Source organism: Trichosurus vulpecula, chromosome 2 (assembly GCF_011100635.1).
Source record: "Trichosurus vulpecula isolate mTriVul1 chromosome 2, mTriVul1.pri, whole genome shotgun sequence".
In the NCBI taxonomy this organism is placed as follows: Eukaryota; Metazoa; Chordata; class Mammalia; order Diprotodontia; family Phalangeridae; genus Trichosurus; species Trichosurus vulpecula.
The window spans coordinates 88,721,871-88,746,136 of record NC_050574.1 but is presented as its reverse complement, the minus strand read 5'-3'; the positions used below and the strand labels follow the sequence as shown (position 1 = coordinate 88,746,136).

Here is a 24,266-nt window from a genome sequence, read left to right as displayed (position 1 = left end):
CTCCCCCTCCCCCCCTCCCCCACGTCGCAACACCTGGCTCTGAGGACTACAGGTCCCAGAGTGCACCGAAAACTTGTGGTGTGGAAAGTTACCTTGGAGAGGGTGTACGGAAATAGCAAGTAGCGCCTTCCCTCCCTAAGTGAGTAAACGGGGGCGGGGCCAGGGGTTGGAGGTTGGAGGTTGGAGGTCAGAGAGCTGTTGTGGCGGGAATCTGGGCGATGCGGTGAAAGAGGCGAGAAGAGGAGGAATGTGCAGCAAGGCTGGGCAGGTAGGTTGGTGCCGGCGTGCGAAGGGCTCCAAGTATCGGACGTAGACGCTTTGCGGACCTGAGCTTCAGGAAGATCCCAGTGGCAGCCGAATAGAGAACGGACGGGAGTGGGGAGAGACCCGGGGCGGGGAGACCAGCATACAACGACTCCGGCGGGAGGGGAGGAGGCTGCCCGCGAGTCAAATCTACAAGCACTTATTAAGCGCCTGCTGGGTTCCAGGCAGGGACAGTTAGGTGGCGCAGTGGATTGAGCTTTGGGCTTGGAGTCTGCAAGACTTAAGTTCACATGTGGCCATAGACAGCCTACTAATTGTGTGACCCTGGGCAAGTCACTTAACCCTGGTTGCCTCAGTTTCTTCATCTGTAAAATGAGCTGGAGAAGGAAATGGTAAACCACTCCAGCATCTCTGCCTGGAAAACCCTAAATGGGGTCACGGAGAGTGGGATACAATTGAAACGACCCAATAACTACAATGTTCCAGGTGCTGAGGACGCAAAGAAAGGCAGTTCACATCCTAATGGGGGAGACAGCAAGCAAACAAACTATGTGCAAACAGCATAAATAGGAAATGATTGACAGCGGGAAGATCCTCGCGTTGAAGGGCTTCTGTGGAAGATGGAATTTTCATTGGGTTTAAAGGAAGCCAGGGTAGAGGGGAGTCGGAGATTGAGGAGGGAGAGCATTCCAGGACTCGAGGACAGCCAGGGGGAAAAGCCCAGAGTAGAGATCCAGGAGAAGTATGTCCCTCACCTCCACCACTTTTCAGCCTCCCTATGTGTCTTGTCTTCCCCTTCTTTAGACTGGAAGCTCCTTGAGGGCAGGGACTTACTCTTTTCTTTTATCCCCAGTATTTAGCACAGTGAATAGGCACTTAATGTTTATTGAACTGAATTGAAGTATGAGTAGAGAGAAAGGGGGTAGATATGAGGGTGTGAAGGATGTAGATTTTAGGAGTCACCTTCCTGGAGATTCTAATATTTAAACGTGAGGGAGCTAATGAAGTCTCAGAGAGAGAAAGAAAAGAGTAGAGGGCCCAAGACTTGAACTTTGGAGAACACACACAGTTGTGGGGAGGGGAGGCCGGGGGAGTCGGGGTAAGATGTGGGGAATGATTCCACAAAGGAGATTGAGAAAGAGCCATCAGACAGAAAGGAAGGGAACAAAGAAGGAGAGTATCCAGGAGCAGAATGGCCAGCAGTGTGAGGTGGAAATTTATAGACATCATTTGGAAGTTTGGGGAACACAGTTACTGTAGAGTACACAGCTACTGTACAACCTCCAGGGCCCATGAAAAATGTAGAGAAGAACATCCTTTGTATGTAGAGGAAATCCTTTGGTGTGCCACAAGCTTTGGCCATCCAGAGTTGTTGTGCAGGCCTGTCGAGGTCTGGAGCCTCTTTGCCGGGGGTTGAGGGAGTGGGAAGTGAGGAAGTGGTTGTCCAGGAAAATACACTACACGCCCCTTCTGGGAAGGGAAGAGAAAGATAAAGAATGCTAGCCTGAGGGGATAGTAGGGTCTAGTGAGGGATTTTTCCTGGCTGGGAAGATCTGGGCCATTTTGTCCGGATGGAACTAGCTCTTCAGAAGAGATTGAAGATGGGGCAGCTAGGTGGTGAAGTGAGTAGAGCACCAGAGCAGCAGCCCTGGAGGCAGGAGGACCTGAGTTCAAATTCAGCCTCAGACACTTGACACATGTACTAGCTGTGTGATCTTGGGCAAGTCACTTAACCCCAACTGCCCTACCAAAAAGCAAAAAAAAAAAAGAGAGAGAGAGATTGAAGATTAGAGGTAGGGAGTGATTTAAGGGGCCAATTTGCTCCCATCCCTCACATTCAAGCTTACACTGTGAATCTCTCCATCTCTCCCCACCAGCGAGCCCTATACACCCTGGCCCATTTCCCATATTCTCTCCTTGTTCTGTGTTACAAATCAACACCCCCTTCCCCACTGACCTGCCCTACAACCACTCCTTACATCTCTTACATTGTATACCCCCTTACACATGACCAGCCCCACCTGCCCTACCCCATCCTCTTTATTCCTCATTGAATATTCTTACAAATCTTTAAATGGACCTTATACACCTTGCCCCATTCCCTAGGTCCCTACACATTAGGCACATCCCCTGCATACATACTGGATCTCTCTAGACACATACATACCCAAGAATCTACTCCACCTCTACCCCTTCCTATATTATGTATGTGTGTATGTATGTGTGTGTGTGTATGTGTGTGTGTGTACCTCAGATACCTCAGATTGCATGTCCCTTCACATATATACACACACACACACACACACACAGCAACCCACCTAACATTCACAGTTCCTTATATCTACATAATACTACCCATTCCCCATCATGTACCCCAGTTTATCCCCTGTATCTTCCACATTGCACATGCCCCCACACATGCTGACCTGCTTTTCCCTACACTGCCACATGCCCTATATTATCTTTGGTACACATTACACACAGAAACTTCCACTATATACATGCAGCCCATCTCTTTCCCCTATACCCTCACTGCCCCCCAGATGCTCCCCACTGCACACATTCTCATACATACTGACTGGACCTACACGCCCTTGGCTTCATTCCCAGTACTCTGTTCAGCCACTGAATTTCCTATCCACATGCACATACCCTTATCCTCCATACCCACTCCATCCCTTATGTCCCCTTACACTGAATTTTTCTTAATCAAATTGTACTTATATGGCCCATCCTAATGCTCTACTTCATTCCTCACCTCACCCCCTAATACCATCACATACCATTCCCTGACAGAGCCTAAAAAGAGGCATGCCACCCCTCATGTAGCTACACTCACTGACATGCTTTTTCTCAGCACCCTCCCATATGCATTCCTTGACTTGCCTAACACACTTCTCTCTATACTGCACAATTCCTGTCTCACTAATCTCTACCTATGCTCTCTACCCAACACACCCTTGTCTTGTTCATGGCTCCATTGACCAAGCCAAGTGGCCAAACCCACTATACCTCCTACAGACCCCTACTACTCCACTACTCCGTACACACTCAGACCACAGACAGATCTCTCTGCAATTCATACATTAAGCATGTTTTTGGTTGAATTTGTCCTTCATGGGCACGTTCTGGTTGCTGTGGGGGTAGATAGAAGAAGACAGGTCCCTGCCTTCCAGGAGCTCATAGACAACTATTGTACAAGACAGTATATAGTTCCCATCTCTCTTGTGCTTTAAAGTTCGTACAATACCTTTTTGCACAATAACCTTATGAGAAAGGTAATATAAAGTGTTATTTTGCAAACGAGAAAACTGAACTTTAGAGAAGGAAAATGACCAAATAGCTAATAGCTAATAATAGCTAAATAGCTAATAAATGGCAAGGATTTGAACCCACAACTCCTACCTCTTTCCATTGTACACTACTGCTTCTCAGTATATGATAAATACTATAGAAATGGTACAGACTATAAGTGTTAAGTGCAAAGGAAAGAGATCTTTAAATGGCATAATTGAAGGCTTCATGGAAGGGAGAATTTGAAATAGGGTTTAAACTATAGCTTCGAATTCAGTCAGTAGAAACTGAAGTAGGGCAGTCCAGGCAGAGGACAAAGGCATAAATGTGGGAAAGCACAAGGGTGTTCCAGGGTCAGTGAAAAGATGGCCCAGCTGGAGTGTGTAAGTACAGGGTTTAAGAAGGGGGCCAGTGGGAAATGTGATTGGAAAAGAAAGCTAGGGGCAGCACCCACAGACTCTGCAATGGGAGGTGGAGGAGTCAGGGTTTTATCCTGTAGGTGGTGGGGAGCCATCAGTTATTTTTGAGCAGCAGAAGAATGTGCATTAGGAAGAGTAATCTGGCGGCATGTACAGAATCATAACTCTCATTTTGATGGGGCTTTGGGCTTCACAAAGTTGTTTTTCTTACATTGACCCTGTGAGGAAACCAAGGCTCAGAGAGGGTTCAGCAATCATGATCGTCTATGAATAGCTCATATCTATATGGTTACTGATGATTCACAAAGTGCCTTTCTCACAATAGTCCTGGGGGGAGGTAGGAAAATCTTCATTAGCCCTGTTTTATAGTTAAGGAAATACAGGTTCAAAGAGCGTGAATGACTTCCTCAAATTGTGTGGCTGTTGTCTATTAGAAGGTCAATCAGAGGAAAACACTCTGCAGGCAGAGGGGATGGTTAATGTTATTTTGCATTTATTCTCCGTTTGTTTCTTGGGTGTGCTGCTCTGCTAGAAGGGACTAGATGTTTCCCAAAGACCAGAGCAAGCCTTCCTTCCTGATGCCCTTTCGCTGCACCTGGTCAAGGGCTATCTGTATACAAATTGACCACTTGACAAATGCTTCTTTCCTGATAGATAAATAGACTGTTCCTTTGGACACAGTTTCTCTCTTTTCTTGCTTCGCCCTGCCCCACACTCCCTCCCCATTTCTTTCTCCTCAAAATCCTCATGTACTTTTTTCTCCCAGAGACTGAAGGGACCAAGAAGAAGCCAAAAGGGCCAATGTCGTGACAGGGTGTCCATGCATCTTGAGAGAGGGGGCTTGTGGCTGCCCTCTTTCTGTGACTCCTCATGGCTCCCGTGAAGATCAGCCATGTGGTATCATTCTCCTCTCAGGTAACATTGAAAATTCAGACAGGTAAGATCCTCCCTAGGGTAACAGATGCAACCCTGGGAACCTCTGAGTCAGAGGAGGAGACGTGGTCCCGTCCTTGGGGAGCCCCAGGTCTGATGGCGGGGACGTAGCCCTTTATCTGGCAGAAAGGACACAGCTTTCCTCTTGGAAAGCCAGTTTACTAGGGGAGATATGGTTCCCAACCAACGATCCATTCTGCAACTCATTCCTCATTTGGTTGCTTTTTGTGACACTTCCCTCCCCAGGCATTTGTGATTGGCCATGTGGTGTAGTAGAAAGTAGTGCTAAACTTGGAGTCAGGAGAGCTGGATAAAATCAGCTCCTGATACATGTAGCCTGGAGAAAGTCACTTGACCTCTCTGAGGGTCAGTCTCTTCATCTCTAAAATGAGAATAATAGTCCTTGGACTACCTACCTCACAGGATTATTATGAGAAAAGCACTTTTTAAACCTTAACCTATTATACAAAAGAGAATTTTTAATCATAAGACAGGTCTTTTTTCTTAGATTAGTAGTGTTACATCAAGTGGATAGAGAGTCTCTTCAGAGTCAGGAAACCTGGGTTCAAGTCCCACCTGACACATACTAGTTGTGTGATCCTGAGCAAGTCACTTAACCTCTCAATACCCCCGATAACTTTTAAGACTATAAATTACGAAGCAGGTGTCTGTCTTCAGGGGTAAAGAATGTTCCCCCGGGAACCTCCCTGCACTGATGACATCAGAGGTCAGACCAGAATGTGGGGGAACATCCTTGCCCTCTGAGTCTGGGGTCAGATAATGAATGGCAACAGTGGCCCTGGGCCACCGCCCTGGGACTCCTTCTCATGCCAGAGCAGGCAGGGCAATGACAGAGCTGAGCCCATGTGGTAGCTCCTGTTCTGATGGCATTGTGTTATCCGTTCTTCCATCGTCACCTACTGTGCTGCTCCTTCTCAGATGATCTCCTTGGGTAAAATAAAAGCCAACCAACCTCACTAACTTTCCTTGGCACGAGAAGTTGGGGCTTATTCTCAAGGGTGTTCCCCCACTTTAGGGAGCCCCTTTCCTTCTGGCTCAGCAAGGCCTCCCCTTGATGACCTCCACTGTTTTTGCGGACTCTGGCCCAGGACTCCAGGTACCCCGTGGAAAACCTGCTGGACCCAAATGAACCAATGAGGCCTTGGCTTGGCTCCCCTCAGGACCGCAGTGGGCAACTCAAGGTGGAGCTGCAGCTAGAACGGGCTGTGCCCATCAGTTACATCGATGTGGGTAAGGAAATGTAGCTAGGACCCTTGTGGTACACGGTTGGGGAGGGGGACAGCAAGAACAATAAGATCCACTCCAGACCCACTTTGAAAAGGGGTTTAGTGGTCCTCAAGCTTCTCAGTCTCAGGACCCCTTTACACTTAAAAATTACTGAGAAGCCTTGAAGAGCTTTCATGTATGTGGGTTGTATCTCTCCATATTTACCACATTAGAAATTAAAACATAACAGCATTATTATGAAAATACTTTTGACCTTGCAGACACCCTGAAAGGGTCTCAGAAACCTCTAGGGGTACAACCGTTGACAACCATTGAAACACTGTAACATACACCCAAGATCATAACCCATATACAAAGAAGGGGTTGTAAACACTGAACAGCTGCCTTGGGTAGAGTCATTTCACACTCAGGGAAAAACAAGGACAAAGAAACCTAAGTCTGAGGAGCCAGGGTCCCCATCCTCAGGGATCTGCCTTGAGGAAGCCCCTAGTCTGAGAGGGGAGAACACAGACTTGATCTCTGCCCTCAGGAATTCCCCTTTCCCCAATCTGATCCAAGAGCTAGGCCACAGTTGTCACCTATGCCAAATTATAGCCATGAGCTACTGAAGAGTTTGGGGAAGGCTGAGGCTTCTTGGAGGAGATGGGCCTGCATAAATTGAGGAGGCTATTATAAGAATAATTTGAAACGAAGGGGCTTCGCAAGGAATTAGCAGAGACTTCTGCATGGGCAAAGGGGTGTGGCTTGGATCATGTTGAATCAACCAATAGTCATTAGGGAGAGCCAAGATTAGCCCTAAGTTCTGGAAAGAAGAGAGTACTCTTTGCAAAAGCTAATAGGCTTGTATTCCATCCCCCAACCAATTGTCTGCAGGTAAAAGAAAGTGCTTATTGTTCCCCTGCCATTTTTTCTCTAGGGAACTGTGGCTGCGCCCTCTTGCAGGTGGATGTGGGACGTTCCTCCTGGCCTCCAGGCAGGCCTTTTCTGACCTTGCTTCCCATGGCCACACTGATGTCACCAGCTGACTCCAAACTGGGAAAGAACCGCTCAGGGGTCCGCATGTTTAAAGACGGTAAAGAGGGGAGGGCAAGAGAGAGACCATGTGGGTATGTGCAAAGTGTGATATAATTTAGTATGAAGAACTGTATGCTCTACGGGATAGTGTATGGGATAGGTGCGTGTATGTATGTAGCTGTGTATATTTTTAATGTATATGAAGTATTGTTTCAACAATCTGGCTAGCAGCTGTTGTGGGGGTTAAAGACCAACACAGGCCCAACAACAAGCATGCTACCAGCACACTGCCAAAGCCCAGGTTCTTTGGATCTGCTTTACTAAGGAAAGCAATGTTAAGGGGTTAACAAGTTTACTTTAATTCAGCATACAAATACCATTCACTTAGTTCAGGGGAAAAAGCCAGCACCCTGAACTTCAGAGCAAATATAAACAAATTACAAACATCTACAGACAGACCAAATACAGTTCATAGTTACTAACATCTAAGTTCAGCCCAGGAGCTCATAACAAGGGCTGGCCCAGAGTCACGCATGCCACCATGGCTGTGGGTAAGAGCTCCAAAAAAGAGAAAGCCAACCCTTGGTTTTATATGTTTTTCAGGGTCAAGGGTGAGTCACACATGTGACTCACCCACGTGACCTAAAATCAGAGGTGACTTAAACCCACATGGTCTAAAAGCCTCTGACGTCACAAACCCATGTAAACTAGGCCCTCCCCTGAGGCAAGGAGGTCACTAAGGACTCCCAATCTAATCAAGGAAACAAAGGCCAAACTCTTCAAAGGTATTTGATTGAACTCAGTGCTAAGAGCCCATTTTGATTGCCAACACAAGTATACATGTGTATCTTTTGAGGAGGTGTATAGTATATGATATTGGATGTAGAGCATGTATATATATTTCATGTGTACAGGATGTGTGAGAGAATAGGTCTTCTTTGTATAAGGGGTATGATCTTGGGTGTGTGAATGTGTAGGTCTGCATGTAAATAAAGGGTTTTATATTAGGGATATGGAGGGCAGTATGGGTACGTGAGACGTTTGTTCTGTTTGTAAGGGGGTATGACACTGGGAATGTAGGAGGTCATGAATGTGTTGGGTCTATGTATCGGGATGATGGCGAAAGGGGATGGATAGGTATGATGTCTGATCTGTGTGTGCAAGGTATAATATTGAGTGTGTCTATGTCAGGTGACGGCAATGGGCCTCTTTAAGGTCCACATATAAATGTATGAAGGTGATGTGGGATGTGTATGGCAGGAGAGGACAGATATGACAGACGTGTCAGCTTCTTGGGCTCAGGGACTGTTATCATTTTTTGTCCTAACAGCTGGCATGTCCTAGCCACTTCATAAGCACTTGATGCTTGATCGGTTTGAGTAGTAATAGTCCATGTAAACCTAAGTTGGAGAAGACCAGCTCACTCGTGTCATTTAGGAGGTAGTTCAGGAGGTCGATGGTAAAGGGTTTCTGGCGTCTGCTGCATGCTACCTATAAACCAAGCCTTCTGCTCCTGTTGGTGCAGTATTGAACATTAGCCACAGCAAACAGAAGTGACTCTGGGATACTGGGAAAGGTGGCTGCTGCTGGCACGTGGTGGGAAATGCAGTAAGGAAGGGAGGCTAGGCCAGGCCTGGCCTTTCTTATGGCTGCATAAGAGCAAGGCTCAGCTGCCCCTGGTCAGACCCTTTGCACCAGTGCCTGAGGGAGAATAAGAGAAGGCTAGCTCTTCTTTGCTTCCTCCTCTCTTTCTTTCCTTTCTGTTCTTTTCCTTCTATCCATGTATCTTCTTCTTTCCCTTCCCTTTCATTATATTTCCTTCCTCCTCTTTCTTTGTCTTATTCCCTTCCACAATCTCCTCATGCTCCCATGTCTCTCTTTATTTCTTTTCCTACCACCTTCTTTCATTTTCTCCCTCCCATCCCCCACCTCCTACCTTATTTTGTCCTCCTTCCCTTTCCTTCTGTCTTCTTCTTTTATATCATTTACTTCCTCCTCTACCTTCTCATCCTCTCCCTTTGTTGTTCCTTTATAACAACATTCATCCCTTCTCCTTCCAATTCTTCAGGGGATTTTCTGGCCCCAGCAGCAAGTGAGAGCTGGGATAGGCTTCGAGTGACTTGCAGCCAGCCCTTCAACCATCGGCAGCCCTTTGGTCTCATGTTCCTTCGTGTGCGTTCTCTGTTGGAGCCCGGAGAAGACCCTGAGAACTCTCAAGCGCCTGACCGCAATCAGGTGTGTCAGAAGTTAAACGAGTACTCGGGGAACAGCCTCTGTGCTTCCTCCTCTTCCTGTACCACTATTGGGACCCAATCAGAAATCATAGGATGAGCAGAGTCAGAACCATGCATACGTAAACTTGTATGTTCATGTGTACAAATCCACATTAGAATCAGTCGTCACACTTTTATCCAGTTTGTCCTGCTTACATATTATCTTGACGCTTGCACAGACATCCTATAAGGAAGTTGTAACACTATACCCGTTTTCGAGATTAGGAAATTGAGGCTATCATAGGTCAAATGCTTTGCCACGTTCACACATCTGATAATTGTCTAAGGTGGAATTTGAACCTAGCTCTCTTGATTCTAAGTTCAGCACTATTTCTTCTATGTCATGGTACATGTGTGCAGTTACACAATTTTTCCTATGTCTGTCTTTTCATTGTGCCTAAACTAAGGAACTGTGTCATATTCATGTCCCCCACAGATTCTTAACATTGGGCTTCCTATATATCAACTAATTGTAAGTGCTCTCACTGCACAAACACACATAGGCAGAAAATAGGATTGTGGCATTTCAGTGGAAACTGAAGAGTCATTTGGCAGAAATTAGATTTAGGCCAACCACAGACCACAAGAAGTCCCAAGTGGATGAGTAACCTAAATATAAAAGGTCACATCATTAAGAAATTGGAGGAGAAGGAAATAAAACTATGGCTGGGGAATAATCCTTAACTGAGCAAGGGGTGGGGGTGATCATGAATGATAAAATTATCTACTTCGATTCCATGAAATTGAAAATTGTTTTTACATGAACAAAATCAGTGAAACTAGAGTTAGAGAAGTAGTTAATTGAGAAAAAATATTTGCAGCAGGTTCTCTCTGATCGAGTAAGAGAACTGCAGATTAAAATAACTGAAGTTTCACTTCAAACTCATCATATCAGCCAAGATTGTGTTTGTCCTTCATTCTCGAGGAGGACTATGATATCAGGGAAATGATGACATGATTTGGACTTGACTTTGATTTGAGCGAGGGTGGGCTGTGCAAGGTCACCAGCCTCACTTTCTCCTCCAGAGCCATCTGGGTCCAGTGGCCTGATATTCACCAGGATGACTGGAGATGACCCAACTCAGATCAGCCAAAATAACAAATGTTGGAGGGCCCTCACTAACGCACTGTTATTGGACCTATGATTTGGTCCAGCCACTCATAATAATTTAGGATTATTTCATCACTTTTTGTAATAGCAAAGAACTAAAGAGAAAGTAGACATCCACTGATTGTGTGTTTAGTCTTTTTTGTCAGTCGTGTCTGACTCTCCAAGACACCATTTGGGGGTTTTCTTGTCAGAGATACTGGAGTGGTTTGCTATTTCCTTCTCCAGCTCATTTTACAGGTGAGGAAACTGAGGCAAAGAGGGTTAAGTGACTTGCCCAGGATCACATAGCTATAGTAAGTGTCTGAGGCCAGATTTGAACTCAGGAAGATGAGTCTTCCTCACTCCAGGTCCAGCACTCTTTCCACTGTGCCACTAATTGGGGAATGGATAAGCAAACTATAGAGTATAAATGTAATGTAATATCATTGTATTGGAAGAAATGATAATTATGAACTACTCAGGGAAACTTGGAAAGATCTCTGTGAAGTGAAGCAGGATGATAATTCACCCAAACACCTTAGTGTAAAAGAAAACAACGTTAAAGCGCATGACTTTAACAGAGTCGCAGTAATGCAGAGTGCTCTGGAGAAGCCTGCCTCCGTGTGTGGAACTCACATTTTCAGACACGGCCTCTGTACCATTTTGTTCTGCTTGATTCTACATATTTGTTACAAGAGAAGATTTAATGGAGGGGGAAATGAGATACAAAGAAGTGACAAAATATAAAAAAAGAAAAAGAAAGGAGCATCAATTAAACATATAAAGGGGATAGGTAGGAGACATTCAAGAGGGCAAGTCGAGGTGATGACCCCTGAGCTGGGTGTAAAAAGAAGAAAAAGATTTCAGTCGGCAGAAATGGGCAGGGGAAGAGGTTCCAGACCATGTGCATAAAAATAATGTATCGATCATAAATCCGCTATAAACATAGACACTTGTAAACTGGATCACAAATGTTGATGAAAAGATACACACCTGCATAGTGGAGAGAGGACTGGTGAGCTGATGTTTGCCAATGGTGCCCCCTGGTGGTCAACATTTGTATTTCATGTGTTCTAATCTCCCTTATCAAAGGTGGAGTCCTCTGTACAAGCGTCTCAAGCCAGCCCTTGGCTTGCCAGCCCTGCCATCCGGAGAACCTTCTTCCCAGATCCACAGCCGTACGTAGATCCAGAGGCAAGGGAGAACACACTGAGGGAAGCAGAGGAGGCGCCTTCACTGTGGTGTCTCCAGTGGAGTTGGCTACTCCGGTAGTCTCTCACCCTGTATGTTATCAGAGCAAAAGAGGTCTCAGCTTCCATACTGTGCTGGTCAAAGATATCTGAATAGCAGCACTGGGGCCTGAACCTGTTCCCATTCCTTTTTCCCCTTCCTTGACCTCCCAAGTTCCTCCTAACCCTAAAGCTGACCTAGACATTTTTCCTAACAGTGATAAAGAAAGAGAGGACCATCATCCTTCAGTTTAGTACTGTGGGGCAGGTTTCTTTGCTGCCTCCTTACCCTCCTGATACTCATAACATCTTTATAGATCGATAGATCCAGTCCATCAGAAGGCACTGTTTCATCTGGCAAAATTACTTAGCCCCATGCCCTCATAGCCCCTCAATTTGACATATGTGAACTGCACCTCCTGGCCCCTCTCCCGCATCTGAAATAGACTCAACCTTCAAAGTCACTAGTCTAAGAGACACAAAATGTCTTAGATATAGAAGCAGAAGGGACCTCGGAGGCTACCTAATCCAAGCCCATTTTACAAATGAACAAATAGAGACCCAGGAGGTTGTTGCATTTCAAAGTCGCACAAGTAGTAAGTGTCAGAGTAGCTGATTCTTGCTCTTTTTTTAAGTGTGTGATACTGGTGGCATTTCAGGCCAGGATCTGTGTACCTGCGCCAGGTAGAAAATCCATGGGAGTGGGATCTGGGTGCCTGTATTAGGCTGGATCTTCTCCAAAGTCCAGACCCAGGACTTGGTCAGATTAGAGGCCTCCAAAAACAGGGTCACATTGTTTACTCTGATGTCTTGCCCAGTCAAGGAAAGAATATATAGTTGTAACCGTAGAAGGGCCCTTGGTCTTGTGCTTGTAGCTGAGCACGCTGCCAAGGTCTCTCTCTCTGTCCCTGCAGGAGCCTTGGACGGGTGACTGAGCTCAGGAGCCGTCTCCAGCAGCTACAGCCTGGGGCTTTAGGTCGCTCAGCCCGCATGGTGCTTTCTGCTGCCCGCCGGGCCCTTCCATCTACCTCAAACAGTCTTGGGTGCCACCAAGGGGAACCATCCCCCAACCACACAGCCAGCTCAGGTTAGGCTACCTCATACATATTTTACCCCTGGTTCCCAACCCCCAACTCTCTTTGGTATTTATTGTCCTTGTACACCATTTCCCTCCCCCTCCTCTCCCCGCTCCCCCCCCCCCATGCTTAGGGCTGCAAACAAGGTTTCAGGTGGGAAAAGTAAAAGCACAGAAATGGATAGTTTGTATTTGTTTGCACTGAAGGAAGATTGAAAGGGGGTGAATTCTTATTCATCAAGAAGAAATGAGAAAGGAAAATAGTTTGTGCATCATTTTTTTTTTCAGATGAAAAGGGATTATCATTCTGGAGGGAAAAGTAAAGGAAGGGATGGTATCACATTCATTCCTCATGTCCTTTATGGTTTCCCTGCATACCCTGAGTTCACCCCGTGGTCTCATTGTGGGTATTTGTGACATCTTGCCTCCCATCCAGTCCCCTCTAGGAAAACAAGTACTTACGGTGAGCCTTTGGGTGCCCGGAGGCTTCACGCAGCAATAACTGTCTTTTTAATAGCAGTTTATAGTTCATTTTTCTAGGACTTTCCATACTTGGTCTTGCCTGCCCCTCACAACAAGATGAGGAAACCAGGCTCAGGGAGGTTCCATATTTGCTTACAGTCATAAAGCTAGTAGGTGTCAGAGGTGGGATCTGAGCCCAGGTCTTCCTGACTCCAAGTCCAGCACTCTCCCTTATATCACATTGTCTCAAGATGAGGAAACTCCAGGCTTTCTATCCATTTCATTGGTTTCTTAATTCCCTTGGGAAAGTCAGCTCAGGATATCCCCTCATCATGTTAACTCTGACTTCAGGTAATGGTATTTTGACTGATGGGTCCTTTTGTTTAAAAATAACAGGAGTATTGAAAAGGCAGAATTGAGGACTAAAGAATTTGTCATTGTGTCTTTGTGGGCTCTTTGCTGGGTGACCAGCCCTGTTATACAGGGCAGGGAATGGCAGTTCAGCAGGCTACCACTACTTGGTTGAAATTCTCCTTAAGTGACATCCAATTTCTTTTACCGTAACTCTAACTCACTAAACAATCCCCCATATTCTGATTAGAGGCTTCACTTTCTTCGTCTGCAAAATGGAGTCAATAAACAATTTGGTTGTGAGACTCAGATCACATCCATTATGCCATTTGATCTGGAGTTTGACAAGTTTGACAAGAACAGTCCAACTGTCTTGAGAGCCTCAACAGAAAGGAAGTTTCTAATCCTTCGGTAATATTTAGGTAGAATTGGGATGGTGTTTATGAGAACTGTTGTATGGACGGTATTTCTACTTAGTTAAAGTTGTACTGTATTTTTGGACCAGGCCTATGGTTTCATTGATTGTGCTAACTCCAGCTTGAAGGCCTGTGACCATGTGAAGGTGACTCTGATGTACCAGGATTCAGTTCTGAGAGCCTGTGATTCTGAACTTGAAATACTGTACTGGAGGATGTTGTCATTGGTGATGATGGTGATGACAACTATGATCTTGGGTTAACAGATGTGCCTGAGGCTGAGGAGCCAGCATCACAGGAGAATGAGTCAAGTAGGACAAAGAAACAGAAGCTACGAAACCTAAGGAGAAGGTGACTGAGAAACCCCACACCACCTCCCCTCAGAACTATCCTCCTCAGCCCCCAACATGTCCTCTTTGGAAGGAATTCCCCTGCTTCTATGATCCTCTCCCTAATGTCCTTCTGATGGCTGATTGCTTTGTGGCAAACAGATCCTAGGGTCTCAGTGGGCTGCTGCTGCTGCTGCTGAGTTGAATGGACAGGAGCAGTGTCCACAGAACTTTGGGATCACCTTATTCTCTACCTGCTGGGAGCCCCTGGTCAGTAGAGGGATATATAGCCCTGCCCAGTGAGTGGAAGCCCTCATAACGCCCACTCCCCCCCCCCCCCCCCCCGCCCCCGAGGGATTTTTTTGGCTGAGTAGCAAGTTATCTGTTGACAACAGTTATTCTAGTGTTACCAAAGTGTACACAGCTGAAGGGCATTTCAATGGAAAGGTTGAGAGGACAGGGTGGGGTCAGTCATGGAAAGCTGCCTGGAGGAGGTAGGCTTAATAAAAGTCCTGGTCTTGAATTGATGGTGTGTCCTGGGGATAGAGTCCTGGGTATAGTAACTGTCCCGTTGCCAGGCCTTTGTGGCTAGTGACACTGCCACTCTGCATTTTTTTGTCCTACAGACCTCCAGCCAACTCAGGTCCACAGCAACGCAGGAAGGTGAGGCCAAGACGACAGCCCCCCCAGCCACAGACGAGCAGTGACCATAGTCAGGAGAGTGGGCAGTGCCCTATCTGTGCAGGTGAGGGGAAGCATGACAGTGACACTATCCCTTCCTTTTATACAGAGGAACTTTGGACTGTCCCAGGCCAAGCCTGGCTGAGTCACTGTTGCTAGCACTCCCTTGGGGTTTGGTGGAGCAGTGGTGGTCTGGTTCCTCTTTTCCCCCTCCTTCCTCTGTCCTTCTTCCCCAGCCCTTCCCCATTTTACCTCCTCCTTCCTCAAGTAGCCTTTTAGCCTAATCCAGTTATGGTAGAGTGGGAGAGGGATCCTAGGAGGAATATTGTTGTTGGATGCATTAATTAAAATGCATTTAGATTTTTGTAAAAGTATTTTCAAGTACCTACTACATGTCAGACACTATGCTAGGTACTGAAGATACAGATTCAAAAGTGAGATAGTCCCTACCCTCAAGAAGGGAGAGGAGAGAGCTCAAAAGCACACGTAAGAGAATGGCAGCCAAGAAAGAGCTTTTTGGTTTGGAGAGTCACAGGAACAATGAATGGAGCCATAAGGTACTTGATTGTCACACCCTTTCTCAGAGCAATGATGGCATCGATTTGTTTACTATTCCCGCAGCAAAGGGGGGTGATAGTGAACAGAGTTGCAAAGCGCGTGGCAAGATGCCCAGATTAGATGAATTGATTGGGATGTGAAGCAAGGAGTGGCAGCAGGTATGTTTGTATTCATTCATCAGTCAGGACAGTTAGCCCTTGGGCAGAGATCCAAATCTGAAAGGATTAACCCTCCCTCCTCTCCCATCCCTGAAAGTGGAGGAAAGGGGTGAGGCAAGAATGAGTTCCATGGGTCATGTTCCAGACCAGGAAGCAGGGGAAGGGGAGAGTGGATGGTTGAGGAAGATATGTGACCCTTCCCCCCAAGTCCAGCCCCCTCTTCTCTGTCCCACAGTAGGACACTGATGTTGAAGTCCAAAGACCTGGGTCCAAATCCCAGCTCCAACAATTCTTAGTCATGTGAGTAACCAAATGACTTCCTTCGGCTCTCTGAGCCTCATTTTTTCATCTGTAAGATGGCAAGAATACCTGCACTGCCTCTTTCCCAGGGTGGGTATGAGGAAAGCACTTGGTCAGCCTTGGAGCACTAAGGAAACGAGAGTTTGTGTTTGTTTCTTCATTCATCCAACAAATATTTTTCACACATCTACTATATACAAGGAACTTCACTGTGAGCTTGAGAGATACAAACATAAGAGGCAAAACTGCCCTCAAGGAGTTTGCAGTTTAGTAATGGAAGAGCACCGAGAAGGGTCATGTAGCACGTGAGTGCAGAGTGTACAAACTGCTTGGGAGGTAGAGGAGGCAGAGGAGGAAGAGAGATCATTGTTTATCATCTCCCATGTTTGAAACCATGGGGTTTTTGGGCTTGTGTCATTTCCTCATTCCTCAGTGCCAGTTACCAAGTATGCTGATGGTACCTTCAAAACATCTCTTCAGTCTCTGCTGCCTTCTCTCCATTTTCACTGTAGCCACCCTAATGCAGATCTTCATTTCCACCTCTTTGGACTATTGTAACAGTCTCCTTACGTGTCTCCCCCGCTCCATGCTCCCTATTTCCAGTCATCTTTCCGTATACCACAGCACATCATTCTTTTGCTCAAAAGTCTTTACTGGTTCCCTATGGCACACTGAGTAAAGTTCACCTGGCGTTCATGGCCTTCCGCACTGATATCACCCTGGCCTTTCAACTTTAGATCGTATTACTCCTCTCTAAGCTCCAGCCAGATTGGACTTAACTCTATGTCCCCAGATATAGCCTATACCTTTCTGTCTTCATGCCTTTGTTGACACTTCCTCAAGCCTATAATTACCATGCAACAACAGAAGTACATATAGTTAATTGAGCTATACCAGTGGGTATAACCATTTAAAACCCAGTTTAGATAGGTTGGGGGTGGGGTGGGCAGAATAACATTTGTATATTAAAACTTACTTGGGGAAATCTAGAACCCAAATGAGTGGCATGGGGTGAGGAACGTTTGTCTCAGCAAAAACAGGAACAGAAGCAATATTGTTATCAGAGTATACCAAGATGCCCTGGCTAGAAAGAGAATAGATGAAGAATTTGAGAAACATCGCAAATCCAATATGGAGGCATGATAGAACTGGGATGGGAGACTTCAATTATCAGTACATCAGCTAGAGTACTCTCTGTCTAAAGCAAATTAGCTCAGAATTTCTTAACTTACAGATAGATAATTTCTGCATTCTTACCAACATGGAGGAAGTAATTGCTCAGGTGGAAGTCATAGGCACCTTAGGAAGAAGTGACCACTCCATTTAGAGTTTGGGATAGAAAAGAAGAAAGTTGATCAGAGTCTTAACATGTACCATAGATTCTTGAAGAGCAGCCATCCAAGGGGTCAGAAAAAGGATTGGCAGGATCCCATGCCATTTTAAGTCAACCAACATGTATTAAGTAATAGGCGTAATGTATAGCGCTGTAAATACAAAGAAAGGCAAAACCCTGTGCGTAAGGGTCATACATTTTAAGAGGGAAGACAACATGAAAATAAGTACATAATAACGTAGCACCTACTGTGTGCCAGGTATTATGGTAGGTGCTTTACAAATATCTCATTTTTGTTCTCGCACAAAGAAAAATATTTCTGAGGAGGGAAAAGAGGAATTGTCTAAAAAGAATGATGTGGATGCACAAGGAGGTCCCCATACAACTGGGGTTTAAAAAACCAAAAATGGAAGCAAGGACCAGTGACAAGTGTGAGTCAGTACTATAAGGACAGCGTCAGAGGCACTAAAACTCAAGTGAGCCAAGCCTAGTAGAGAAAGCCAAAGACAATGAGAGGGTCTTGTGGTTGAGATTTTTTAGCAACATTGTGAAAACAGAGGCTCAGAGAAGGGACAGGGCCATGGCATAGGGTGGGTGAGATGGTGAATGACTGGCCAGGTGAGCAGAGCTTTCCAACTCTCATTTGCTTCTGACTTCCCTTTCCCTTCCAAGAATGATCTTTGTACGTTGGAGGACAGAACACATGTGACTAATGGATATCCAGTGGATATCCAGGATAAGGAACAAGATACTAAGAGAACACTGACCATCCTTGATGAATTCATGCCATGGTACCCAGGTGAACGGTGCCCGAGGGTAGTGAAAGAGTAAGCAGATTGGATTGTTGAACTCCTGCCAGTGATCTTTGAAGATCCTGGAGCATAGGAGAAGTACTTCAGAACTGGAGGGGAACAAACATCGTGATTCTCAAAATCAGGAAGAGAGTAGAACCTACATAGATTGTCGAGCTTGATTTCAGTTCCTCACAAAATTCTAGAAAACATTAAGTTGGTGGGTTGGGAACCTCCAGAAAAGGATGCAGTAATCCAAAAGATGCAGCATGACTTCAAGAACACACCGTGCCTTAGTCCTCTCATTACCATTTTAACAGCATTTATTAATTACTAAGCCCTTGCTATGAACTAGGTACTGGGGTTACAAAAACAAAAAAGTCCCCACCCCCAAGGAGCTCCAGTTTTATCCAGGGAAATAATATATCCATTTGGACAAATATAAAATGTATACAAAGGAAAATAATGTGTCTGGATAAATATAAAACGAATATAAAGGAGAATAATGTGTCCGTTTGGATAAATATAAAATGTATACAAAGTAAATTTGGAAGACAAGGCTCTACAACTGGAGGTGAGAGTGAATCAGGAAAGTCCTGTAGGAGAGGGTGGCACTTGAAATGAGCCTGGAAAGATGAGGTTTCTAAAAAGCTGAGGAGGGAGTGCATCCCAGACCTGGGGCTCAGTTGAGGGTAGGCACTGGGTGGGGAAGCAGGGTGTGGTGTGTAGGGAAGAGTCTGTGGGTCAATTTGACTACCCCATAGAATCCTTGTAGAGAAAAGTAAATCTAGAAATGCAGGAACCAGACTGTGAAGGATTTTAGAGAGCAAACAGAAGAGTGGGTTTTTTTATTCTGGAGGCAATAGGGAGCCATTGCAGCTTTTTTTTTTTTAACTATTCCAAATATTTTAATAAGAGTTCTCTGGAAGGCATTTAAAACACCAGTTTGTGCGGATAAACTCCATTGGAGAGAGAGAATACAGAACGCAGGTAGCCACGGAGCTGAGGAATTTTCTTGATTTGGGGCAGGATCTGAGAGTCCACTGTTTTCTGATCAGCCTTGCGCTGCTCTGTAATCTCGTATTTCTCTTTTTCTGTGTCAAAAATCTCTCCTTCTTGGTGCCTAGGTTTACGGAGCCTCTTCTTCTTGAAGTAAGCATCAGTAAGATGATTTGGAATTTTTACACCTGAAAGGTTAACCCTGGTAGAGGTGGCAATGACAAATTTCTGATGGGTCCTTCTCAGAGGAACACGGTTGATGGTCAGAGGTCCAGTCACCAGTAGCAAGCCACTAGCCAGCTGCTTCAGGAAAACCACTCGCTTGCCCCTGTGGCGGCCAGTGAGCATGATCAGAACAGTGCCTGGCTTGATGCTAGCTCGAAGTCTCCTCACATGCTGGCTGAAGGGCTTTTTGCCATGACTTAGCAGCTTTCTAGGCACATCCTCAGTAGGGTAATACCGAGGCATTTTGCGAATCTTTACCACACGAGTTTCTTCATTCTTATCACCACCAACTGGCTTTGAGATAGTAGCAGGCACCTTCTCTTTCTTTTTCCTTTCAATCCGGGTTTTTGGTGCAGCATATTTCCGCTTGTACATGGCTCTCCGGGAATACATTGCAGACCTGGAGTATCTACCAATCCTCGGGCCAGGACTGGGTTCCGACTGCAATGCTTTCGAGGCTTTTTCACCACCTTTTCAGCCACATCTTCCTTTTTGTTCTCTTTTTTTTCCTTTTTGACCTTCTTTTCCTTTGGTTCCTTTGGAGGCTTTTTGTCCGCCATCTTGAGCGAGGGGAAAGCCATTGCAGCTTTTTGAGTGATGATAAGATCAGATTTGAGCTGTATCCTGAAGGAAATGGCCACTTTGGCATGTATGGGGTATAAATTAAAGAGAGGAGACACTTGGAGCATTGATACCACTTTGGATATAAATTATATAAATATAATGTAGAAGAGAAGTGATAAGAGCCTACACCAGGGTAGTTGTGGTGTTAATATACAGAACTGAGGAGATTCGAGAGAAAGAGATTATGGAAATAGAATGAACAAGATTTAACAACAGAGAGTGAGGAATTCAGGGTGACTCCAAGATCAGGGGAATGTCTAGGTAGAATTTACCTAGATTTCACTGAAGCATCTGACAAAGTCTCGAAATTCTTTACTTGTCTCAAAGTGGAATTTAGGACCACTCCCTCCCCTCTTCAAAAGAAAAGGTCCAGGATGGCTAGCTGTGGAAGACAGGTAGGACATCTAATTCAAGCATGTATTGGATTGTGTGGCCTCCAAGGGGCTCGCCAACTCTTTAGATTTTGGGAAATGTCACTGAAATTTTCCTTCGTCCTTTCAGTTGGTTTCATGTACCAGTTTGTACCTCTCTGATACACTTAACATGTATTGACTCAGCATGTCCCCCAAACCCACCCCTCTTGTAAAGTTGTAATATTGCTGTTGAAAATAGCACCACTCTTTAGTATCTTCTGTTTATACCCTCAGCATTATTCTCAACCCAAGTTTCCAAACAAATGTCTAGTCTTGCCATTCTGTCCCTGCTACATCACTTTCATTCAGTCCCTTCTTTCTGCTTACACCCTCAGACCACCCCCACCTCAGTTCAGGTAATCACCTTTTGTCCAGAATCTTGCAATGGCCTCCCTGGTTTAATCCTCCCCACTCCAATTTCTCACCCTGCTGCCAAAGTGATTTTTCACTCCTCAGTAAACTCCAGGGGCTTCCTGTTCCCTCTGGGATAAACCATCAGCTCCTTCTTGTGGCTTTTAAAGTTCTTCACAAGCTGGCCCTAGGCTATCTCTCTGGCTTCTTCATACATCCCTCCCCTCCTCACTCTCCACCGTCCACCCAAAAGGCCTTCTCTTTGTTCTTTTCTCTCAGCACTTCAGAGCCCATCTTTGCATGGGCTCTCCCCTTCGTGGCCCTCTTCACTTCGGCTTTACAGAGCCCCTCTTTTCCTTGAAGGCTCTTCCCAAGCTGCACTGGCCTTCCCAAGCCTTCCCTAGGCCAAGTGGTGGTTCTCTCCTTCCCTAATTACCTGGCACTTGACTACCTTGTATTTTGTATTTATTCTGCAAGTGCTCACACATGTACCTGTGGTCGCCCCTGACAAAAGGGAAGGTCTTTGAGGGATGCACTTATTTCAGTTTTTGTATTTGTATCCCCAGCACTTAGCACAGTGCCTGGCACGTAGTAGGCTGCTAATAAATGTTTGTCTATTGATTGACAACTGCAGTTTCCTCTTTATGAGTTTTCTCCCTCAAAGGATTAGAACTCTGCTGTTCGGGTCCTCCAGCAGATGGCTCTGTTTGTTGACTGATCTCTGCTTCACAGCGGCAGTATGGTGTAATGGAGTATATTTGTTTTCGACTTGGTATCTACTAGCTAGGTGGCCATGGGCGAATTCCATGGTGAAATGGGAATAATAAGTAATAGCATCTCTCACAAGACAGTTGTCAGGCTGAAATGAGATAAATTACGGAAAATGCTCCACAAACCTTGAAGGGCTTTTTAAGTGTGGGCTGTTATCATTGTGGCATAGATGGCATTTGAGCTAGGTAGGCCCTGAAGCATGGGGGTACAGAGATGAAGAGGGAGGGCAGGTTTGTTTTGTCTGCTTGCTTTGTGGCTGAGGCTCTTTGCTGGGGGATGTAGAAGGGAGAGGCAGGTCTGACTAATGCCGAGTGAATGGCTATAATCCAGTCCAGTTCAGGAAGGTGTGGTGCACATTCATAGTGTTCAGATCATCCTGGAAAGGAAAGGTGCTTTGAGTCTAGGCTTAGTATTGGAAGGCTTCCTAGTGGAGAAGGGATTTCAGGACCTGTGAGAGTGGGTCAGCATATAATCAATGAGCATTTGGTTTATGTGAGTGAAGTTCCGTGTTGGCCCAGGTTGTGTGAGTCAGCACCAGGAAAAGAGGCAGCTCCTGCTTCATCTTCATGCCTGGGGAGATGATACAGCTGTGTTAGCTGGAGGGCAAGGCCAGGCAGGATGGGGTGTGCATGTCCGATTCAGATTCCCAGCAGCTACCTTTTTCCAGAAGCAGCTATTTTTGCTAAGGAGCCTCTTCCTCCCTCACTTTGTGGACTTTAGCTTAGTGCAGGTCTCATGAAAAGGACTCAGGCCAGTTTTGTTCATTCCTTCACCCTTCTATCTCTCTCTTTCCTCTTCTCCAGGGTCCTTCAGCTTTGAGGTCCTTCCCCTCCATGCTGCCACCTGTGGAGAGAGCACCCCATCTCACCCAGCCTCACCCTCCTCGTCCTCTTCCTCCTCCTCATTGTCCCCACCACGGACTCCACCCTCATTACACTCTGAGTCCTCTCCAGAGAGCACACCATTCCCTGTCTGGGTGCAGTGCCCCATCTGCCAGTGCCAGTTCCCAGAAAGGGAGGTGGTGTGGCATGCCAGCAGGTGTGGGGAACCCCCTGAGAACCCCTGGATGGGCCTGGACTAGACCTTCATGCCCCACATGCTTTGACTTCCTGCGCACAGCCATCTTGCTAGATTCCAGGAATGTGGAGGTACAAGCTACGAGATAAGGCCAGAGGGGACTTGTAGCCCTTGGAGCTTGTGGTCCCAGGCCTCTCCCCACCCCCACCTTTATTTCTCTGATGTTTTTGAAAGAGCTTGAAATGGCAGAACTCAGGCCTGTGGGATTGCTGATAACATTGGGCTCAGCTTCATTACTATTCCAGGTTGCCATGACGGCTGTTGCTAGGGCCCTCAGCTCCCTGCCAACAGTCCTGCCCCTCTCCTAGGGAAGCCAATTTAGACTAATGGATAAAAAGACCTGGGCTACGGTGTTCTGCCTGGTACCCCTCCCTCCTGGTGGCAGAAAAAGACCTCAGCCTTGTTCCAAATGTATTCAAGTAGCAACTAAGGCCCAGTGGAACCCAGGAATGATTTGCAATCCAGTAGAACCTGTTCTAGGATATTAACCCTGTGTTCCCTGTGTTGCAAGGAAGGAGGCAAACAATGAAGATGCTTTTTATGTAAAAAACCTCATGTTTAACTCCAAGTGCTCTGGTGAGCTCAAAGTCAGAACAATCCGAGATACCGCTTAATTAATGGTCTAACTGTGACCCTGAGTAAGTCATGAAATCTCTTGGGTCTCAGTTTGCTCATTTATAACTAAGGGATTATTATCTACACACCTCAGGATTTCAGGGTTTTTGCAGGTACCCTGAAAGTTTCGCCGTAATCTAAAAACTAAAATGTAATCAATGAGACAGTAATCTTCACGAAGTATTGGAGGAAGGCTTCTTGGAGAAAGCTTCTCTGTCGCCCCCAAAGGCCTAAGGGGACAAGTGGCTGAAGAGGATGGTGGGCCAGAAAGAACTGTGAGAAGTAGAGAGAAGGGTAAGAATCAAGGGCCAAATCAGTGGGGAGACTGCTCAGATGGAGGGGCGTGACTGCTCCCCTGGGAAAGGTCCTTCCCTCCCCCCAGCTGGAGCATCGGGCAGCACTGAAGCATCCAGGAAGGCCTGGAGGAGGAAGGCACGTTCTTGGAGGAATGGCTACATGCTGAAGCAAGTATAGAAGAGAGTGACCAAGATAGAGAGAGGCCTGGGAACCATATCGTATGGGGACTGGTTAAAGCAGAACTAGGACCAGTGATAGGAAGGTGCAGAGAATTCAGTTTAATAAAAGGAAAAACATCTGAAAATGGCATTGTTTTCCGAAAACGAAGTGGACTTTTTGAAGGTGTTGCATTGCCCAGTATTGGAGCTCTTCACGTAGAAGTTTAATGACCACTTGTTGAGGGATTCAGTAGAATGGGTTCTTATTTGGGTACAAGTTGGTCTGAACAACCCCTGAGGTCCCTTTCAGTTCTAAAATTATGTGATTCTAAGCCAGGGAGAGTATACAAGAAGAGGGTGTGCTTAGGGGACCCAGCTAAGCTTTCTCCCATCGTGCTGCTCTTCCACAGTTGGGGTGACAGGGCCTGCCCCCCCACTCCATCCCAAACGTGCTAATGCATGTGTTTGCTCTCCAGGCCCCTGAGGGGCAAAGCTGGGACAGAGGATGGGGAGCAGCT

General features: G+C 46.0%; 1 protein-coding gene and 1 pseudogene across 1 annotated transcript; one reads left to right on the top strand and one right to left on the bottom strand.

Annotated features, from left to right (window-relative positions):
* Window positions 1-194: 194 nt before the first annotated feature.
* Window positions 195-24,175, top strand: LOC118840283 (short transient receptor potential channel 2). Its single transcript, XM_036747759.1, has 10 exons — window positions 195-268; window positions 4,744-4,892; window positions 6,020-6,161; window positions 7,075-7,230; window positions 9,241-9,407; window positions 11,628-11,713; window positions 12,679-12,851; window positions 14,335-14,419; window positions 15,024-15,142; window positions 22,405-24,175. Exons 2-10 carry the CDS (start codon window positions 4,848-4,850, stop codon window positions 22,680-22,682), a joined length of 1,251 nt encoding a protein of 416 aa, XP_036603654.1. The 5' UTR covers window positions 195-268; window positions 4,744-4,847; the 3' UTR covers window positions 22,683-24,175.
* LOC118840285 lies at window positions 19,111-20,012 on the bottom strand (annotated as a pseudogene).
* Window positions 24,176-24,266: the final 91 nt, after the last annotated feature.

What these genes read in the sequence shown, in the direction of transcription:
- LOC118840283 (XM_036747759.1), top strand. Translation starts at nt 4,848, where the DNA reads ATGGCTCCCGTGAAGATCAGCCATGTGGTATCATTCTCCTCTCAG. An exon ending in AAGCGCCTGACCGCAATCAG is followed by an intron (nt 9,408 to 11,627) that starts GTGTGTCAGAAG and finishes CCCTTATCAAAG; the next exon opens with GTGGAGTCCTCTGTACAAGC. An exon ending in GCAGTGCCCTATCTGTGCAG is followed by an intron (nt 15,143 to 22,404) that starts GTGAGGGGAAGC and finishes CCTCTTCTCCAG; the next exon opens with GGTCCTTCAGCTTTGAGGTC.